We start from the raw sequence: 6,932 nt of genomic DNA, 5'->3' as shown, positions 1-6,932 counted from the left end.
CCTGGCTGCCAGCCAGGGTTAAACCACGACATATATATATATGTACAGTGAGCCGCTTCCATTAATAAATTTATTCTGTCTTGCTTAATACTGGAAAGAGGGAATGTGTCTGGCACCAAAGAAATTTTAAAATTGAAAAAATTTAAAAGTTTAAGTTCTGAAAACTATAAAAACCATGGTCTTATGGAAAGAAGTTAAAACATATATACATGGCAATTTAAGTGGTTTATACACTGAGTGACACAGTTGCATTTGTCTTTTAAACCAACTTACCCATTTTCTATTAATAGAACTGGCATTAAAACTATTTAAAAGCTAGAATATAAATAAAACTTGAGGGACTGCTCCAGGAACAGCCCAGTAAAGCAACTCACAGTAACTCAGTAGACATAATCAAGAATACAGTTCCCCTTGAGCATCAGGGAAGTAGGCACTAACTGGGAAATAGTCCAAGTCCTGGTGTTGCAGTTTCACTGAAGTCCATCTCTTGTTACTGCTGTGCCATACACAATACCTTTTAAAATAAACCCCTGATTTCTCTGAAAGATGTAGAAACTGTTACGTTGTCTTTCTGAATCCCTTTAAAATAGGGTAGATGTTTTCAAACGCTTCGTAGATTTCTGCTCGTACTTTAGCACCTACAAAGAGAATTGAATTAGGTTGTACAAATTTGGTTCCCTAATACTTAATTTTAGCTTTTAGAATGCTGCTTTGAATGCAACTCTATAAAAAACCTATATATATCCATAAATCCTTATTTTTATTACATATTTTTTTGAATACAAATTTCATACAGAGTGTATCTTGCTAGCCTTCTCACTCTGTATTCTGGTAACTGGTAAAACTTCCATTACCATCTTTGTGCTTATGTTATACTTGCAAATAGGATTTTTGTACACGTAATTTCTTCAGGAGAGCCAACCACAAAGCACAGCCCCAGGGGACATTTCTGCAGCAAAGTGGTGGAGCTTTTTTTGGAAATACGAACAAGTTCTACGAGCAAGTTCTGGCAATGGAGAACACCACAGAGGCCTGACATTTGCTGTACTGCAGGGACATGCTCCTTCTTTTGTCTGAGTCTTGTGGGTTTTTTTCTCCATAGTAAGACTCAGCATGAGGGGAAGAGGAAAAGTGTAGGTGGAGTGCCTGAGGTTAAGGAGGTCTTAGAGCTCGCACATGTGCCCTTCTTCAGCTGCTGTATCAACAGAGAATGGCAGCAGCCTCCAGCCAGGCTGTCAAAGACCAGTTAGCTCAGTCACACACACCAAGCACAAAGAAACAGCCTTTCGGATTTTGCCAGGAACGCTACCTGTGCTCTTGCATCACACACAGCACCTGTATATTCTATTAGGATTCACAATCGTTGCTTATACGGATTTAGCCAAACCTGCGGTTTCCTTTGTGCGTTCTCATCCCCAGAACACTCTGCTATCTGTTCTTTATCAGTACCGTCATCTCTAAAGGACAGTACCTAAGCAGCGTATGTACCTCTGGGACTATTGTGTGTTCTCCATAGTGCAATCTAAATCTAGCCTACTGGAGTAAGACAGCGTCTTCACTTACCAGTTAAAACCACTTTTCCAGAAACAAAAATAAGCAGAACAATTCTTGGCTTGATCATTCTGTAGATTAAGCCGGGAAACAATTCTGGCTCGTAGCTGTAAGAGAAGAGAGTGATAGTGTTTAAACGTGCTTGCAGACACATACTGCAGTCTTTCGTCTGCAGGACTGGGCAGAGCGGATGTAGACTTCACTAAAACTTGGAGAGAGGTGCAGGGAAGATCATTTTGATGGGTTTAATGTGCAACCTCAGTTAAACCCAAGGCAGAGCCATGATGGGAACAAAGATGTGGGTTTCCCTCTCATGAAAGGGAATAATCTTAAACAGATGTCACCCTCTAAGCTAGTCAATATGCAGCAAGAATGAAACATAGACAAGCCTCTGAACTGCTGATGTGTGAGTACCAGTCCTTCTAATCTGATGGGAAATTTCACATCACAGCTGCCCACCATGTTCTGAATTTTAAAATCCAAAAATTTTGCAGGAAAACCCAGTTTCTGAACAACCCTGGCATACTTCCTTGCTGCCAGTCGCGATTGTTCCTCACTGAAGTGAGAAAAGGATAGCTCTGTTATTTCCTTAGTTAAGTATTACTTGAAGCAAATAGCATTACGCCACAAACATGTAAGTGGGAAAAAAAAAGTCTGTGTTGAGGGGGAGGGGAAGGTCACACGCAAAATTTTTACATCCAGAATTAACAACCAGCACTGGTTTGTGTGCTGATTTTGGTATTAGGATCCTAAACAGCATTAATGTACTCGCTGTTCATGAGGCAGAAAACAGTAAATTATAAATTCAACTATTCCAAACTCGTAAAATACTGACCCGAGTCTCTCCAACAGGTCAAGAAAACTGTTATTTAATTTTTCAGTGCAGAAAAAATTTGAACTACTACTGCTAGAAAATGCATGTTTCTATAAAAGCCTGTAAACTGCCAAAATCCTCCGCTCGATTCAGACCAGGCACTCAAACTTGAGCTTAACACAACCGCTCGGACTTCCACGCTGTTTGCTATAGTTTTGTAAACAGCTGAGGATCCGGTTGCTCCTAATGCAGAGTAAGACATTCTGAACTTCAAGCATCACAAGGCAGAGAAAGCATTTCCTGTACAGCTCCATTCATTCGTCTCTGCTCATTAGCTTATTTATCCCTTCTAGATTCCTAACAGAGTCCTTCAGAGCAGAATTTCTCTCCTGCCCACTGGAGTTAAGCTTATGTTTAGTTTTCAATTCTTATGCTTCAATGATCATGTTAAGAACAGATCAAACTGCAGGGACCGGAAACTTGGAGCTCTTGGCCTGTGATGAATCAAACTATTCATATAGGAGATCACTCTTCCTCTGCCACAGTTTAAGCAGTTCCAGTTCCAATTATTTGAAAAAAAAAAATAAATTTAAAAACAAAACGGCTAACTGCAAAGCCAAAAACGTGAATATAATCACATCTGCAAACTGGTCTATCAGACTGTACGAACGCTTCAGAAACAGAAGTATCATTTCCCCTTTCATAGGGAAGTCCTTTGATTCATGAAAGGACATTTCATTCATGAAAAGGCATTTTGTATAAAAACTTACATTAGTCTATTTGAAATAACTGGCAGGCAAACTTAGTTGTACCTGTACAACTCTATTGTATATATACAAATACTGTATATAAATGATAATGCTTTGATGATATCTCCTACATGAGAAAAGCCAGCCTGAGTTAGTTTGCTTGTAATGCCTAAATGTACCTTTTTGCTCCTGTGCACACCATCTTTCCAGAGCTGAATATAAGTGCAGTAGTACGTGGTTCTCTTATTCTCATAATAACAGCAGCAAAACGCTGAAACGTGAACATTGTGATTATTAGGGATATATCACTGGAATCATTACGTTAAAACCAAGCTTGCTACTTAGATTGTGCAAATTACACCGGATCGCAAAGAAATACTGAGTTCAAACATGCTTATGGGTCACTCAAAATTTACTTGAAATGCTCAAATCGTAAGTAGCTTCAAACACAGGCTGAGAGGTAGAGTCTGACAGGGAGGATATTTACCACTGTGTTTCTATTTTACTAAGCTTACCTCTCCGTACTGTATATGCAACATATAAACAATGCTAACGTTTGCAAGAGAGACAATCTTAAATAAAAAAAAAATAATTTCCTCCACATGTTGATATTTGATCTGCTGTAAGCAGGATGGAAATTTTATGATCTGTTTTGTCTCAAAACACTGGACTCTGATAGAAAACCAGCAAACAGAACAGCTGGAGATCAAAGTTCTGTGTAAAGAGAGGTAACCTCAACTACCACAGCAGAATGCAGCAGCACGAGCTTTTTATTCCGAGTACTGTAATATCTCTGCCTGCATTTCCAAACATTCCTAAACTCTTTGAAGCAAGAGATACAGGAAACTGATGTGGGCACACACACAAACCCCTGTCTGCCTGTTATATTTAACTTGGACCGGCTCACCACGCGGTCCCATGACCAAGGCGGTAGCATGGGTTACCAGCAGCACACTTATGAAAATACAGCTTAAATAATACAGCCAAGCAACATCCTGCTTTGACAGATGAATGTACTGACTAAAAGTCAGGAGTGCATTACATAACCCTTTTCTTCTCTCCGCTGTGGAAGACAGCACTCCCTATTCATTATTCTAGCCTACAAGTTTTACACAGCCACCTACCCCTACACCTTAAGGGTTACCACAACATGCTCACATTTTTGCTGCCTAATATCTTACCCACACACAATTATGTAACAGCACCACTGATATGAACTTAGAGTAACAGTTATTTACCACATATGCCTGCATGTGTGCTTTAATTTTTGAGAGTGGAGCTCAGGTAAACTGCAGCAAAATCCTAAAAACTAAACCAAAAAAAAACGACAGTCCACGAAAACTGAAGCCTTCCCAAGGCAAATCAATTCAACTACACAACATCTGAACTTTTATTAGAAACACTGTCCAACTCCTGTGGTTGCAAAGATAACTCTTCCAAGAGGTGTCACCCGAAAGAAAAATTAAGCAATTTCCTTGATTCAATGCTCCAGATCCACTGTTGTTCAAAGTTTCCCGAGCTAAACAAAATACATGCCTCAACAAACTGCTATGTAGAAAGAACAGGCAACTTAGAAGTCAACATGCCAGAAAAAAACCTAAAAAAAAAAAAAAGTTAATTTTGCTGTTTCACCAAACCTAGCCATCAGTACTGGGGGACAACATGAAGGAACAGAGCTCAGAGAGGTGGCAAGACAACAAAATGAAAGCTTGCACCATGGCCACAAGAATTCCAGGGGAGCAGCCAGGTGGAGGAAGCCACAGACCAACTGTGGCTCTGGCAGGAGCCCAGGAGCTGAATTCTTTCATTTCTCCTTGTTGGGAGAAAATGAACAAGACTTCACCATCAGACGTTTCAGAGTAATATGAAAAAGTAAATTTGAGCCCTACGAATGAACACGTCCATCTAAGCAGTAGCAGAGACCAGCTCTACGAAATGTTTGGCCACAGTGTTACACTGCTGGGGAGGTTCTTCCTAACCATAGTGTGTTTTTCTATATCTACCAAATTACAATCTTGTGTAAAACACAGCTCTATCAGTGTAAAATGCTTTGCTTTTTACTAGTGTGACAGAATGTTCTAAGTTTATTAAAGACTCCTTTTTTAACTAGAGTATAAAACTACATCTATAGCTGGAAGGTTATTCAATCTATTACAGCAAACTACACCCACAACTCATGCCTTTGATATACCTGTTATAGGATGAACTCTACACTTCTCTTACCTTGGGATTATATTCCGCATTTCGGGCACGAAGCGCAATAGTTTTTAGTTCAAGTTTGCAACCAAGATTCACTGTTGACACAATATTCCTGAAGACAGTTCAGAGAAACATATTAAAAAGACAATAAAGAATTCACGTGTCTTTCTCATTTTTAATCAAGCTTCGCTAATTTAATTTTAATTTTCTTTCTTTCTCCAAGTGAGTTTGAATGATATCTCTCCTACTGACAGGAGCACTGAACAGCGTTTTGGCTCAGGAACTTCCTTTTGTAGGGTAGAAGCTCCTAAGGCATGACTGCCACTTCCTCCTTATCTGAAAACTACTATGAAAAGCATCTCATGAGAAGAACCTCTGTTTCAGTTTGGCAGGAAAAAAATCTTGATGCTGAGAGCTCCCACCACAACCAGGCAAGCTGCTGGAAACATGAACAAACCAGGTAGTAACCATTGGACATTTTCCTTGGTATGTCCTTCAAGGAGGAAGAAGAGGTGCAGGACTAAGTGGGAATGACCCAGGAATTAAACCCATTGCTAGGTGATCTGATAGCAGGATAGACAGAGAAGTTTAAGAGAAGTTCTTAGATGCAAAATTTCCTTGGAAACTTGTCTTATACGAAAACCTTGAAATCTAAAGGTCCTCAATAGGGAAAAAAAAAACAAGTGCAAAATTCAGTGCAAAATTCAGGTTATCAACCACATCGCTTCAGGCCTTCTGTAAATTGCTGTAACAGTCTCTTTAAAACTAAAGTTCTGTGAAAATACTTTCATATCTAAATCTAAACTAGTTCTAGGATTTTTTTCCCTTACTACAAACTCAGCTGTAACCATGAGCTAGAAAAGGGAACGTGGAGTATTAAGTACAACTCCGCTCTAGCTCCTCAACTAGCAACTTCCTCTACCCTTCTAATTCCCTTTCAGCTGCGACATTCCTGTGTCCTGCTTTAATACCTCACCAACAAAGTTGCACGCCGAGGAAAGCAGAGCTATTTGCTTTTGTGAACAGGTCACAACCATCCCGTGAATAACAAATAAGAATACCTTTAGAGGTATACATATTTTGAAATACCAGATTACCGATGCAGACTATGTTGTAGCTAAAGCACGACGAACTCCTGAAGTGCGCAGAGTTAAAAGTAGTAACAGTGGTAACTGAAGACATATAAAACATCCTCCTCCACTGGTATGTTTACAGGATGAACGGTTGACAGATTAGTACGAAACCATTCATATTACTAAGTGGTTTAGTAACAAGACCAAGCTAAAAATAAAAGCAGAAATTACTCATATTGCTAGAGGAGACCCATAAGTTCTTCAGCCCTCCCTTCCCACCGATTTGCAGTGACCAACTGCTGCTGTGGCTTTGATCCCAAGTGTTTAAAGGGCTGCCCGAGAAGGGACAGGCTGCCCTGGCACAACGGGACACTCACTGCAGCTGCGGCACTATCCCCGAGCTCTCGGACGCTGGCGTTGCAGGAGTTATTGGAGTCATCGGCGTCATCGGGGAGGGGTACAGAGGTGTGGTTCCCGGTAAGGGGGCTGTGGTAAGAGTCTGTGAGTGGAAGAGCTGAGGGGTTTGACCAGATGTTCCCTGTGTCG

The 6,932-nt window shown here is 40.3% G+C and overlaps 1 protein-coding gene across 3 annotated transcripts in view; it reads right to left on the bottom strand.

Annotated features, from left to right (window-relative positions):
- Nucleotides 1–31: 31 nt before the first annotated feature.
- The window catches only part of TBP (TATA box binding protein), a 7,077-nt gene continuing 176 nt past the window's right edge, over nt 32–6,932 (bottom strand). For 2 of the 3 annotated variants that reach the window (XM_009866362.1, XM_009866363.1), the window contains exons 2-7: nt 6,764–6,924; nt 5,338–5,425; nt 3,294–3,385; nt 1,931–2,107; nt 1,564–1,658; nt 32–638 (exon numbers count right to left, since the gene is read on the bottom strand). In XM_009866362.1, coding sequence (XP_009864664.1) covers nt 559–638; nt 1,564–1,658; nt 1,931–2,107; nt 3,294–3,385; nt 5,338–5,425; nt 6,764–6,924 — 693 coding nt within the window. In that variant the 3' untranslated portion in view covers nt 32–558. Of the gene's footprint in view, nt 639–1,563; nt 1,659–1,930; nt 2,108–3,293; nt 3,386–5,337; nt 5,426–6,763 lie in introns of all 3 variants that reach the window. The other variant, XM_009866364.1, reaches the window with a different exon arrangement.

The sequence above is a fragment of the Apaloderma vittatum genome, unplaced genomic scaffold, assembly GCF_000703405.1.
Source record: "Apaloderma vittatum isolate BGI_N311 unplaced genomic scaffold, ASM70340v1 scaffold27903, whole genome shotgun sequence".
Classification (NCBI taxonomy): domain Eukaryota; kingdom Metazoa; phylum Chordata; class Aves; order Trogoniformes; family Trogonidae; genus Apaloderma; species Apaloderma vittatum.
The sequence above is the reverse complement of the archived record's forward strand: the minus strand, read 5'-3'. Positions and strand labels throughout refer to the sequence as shown.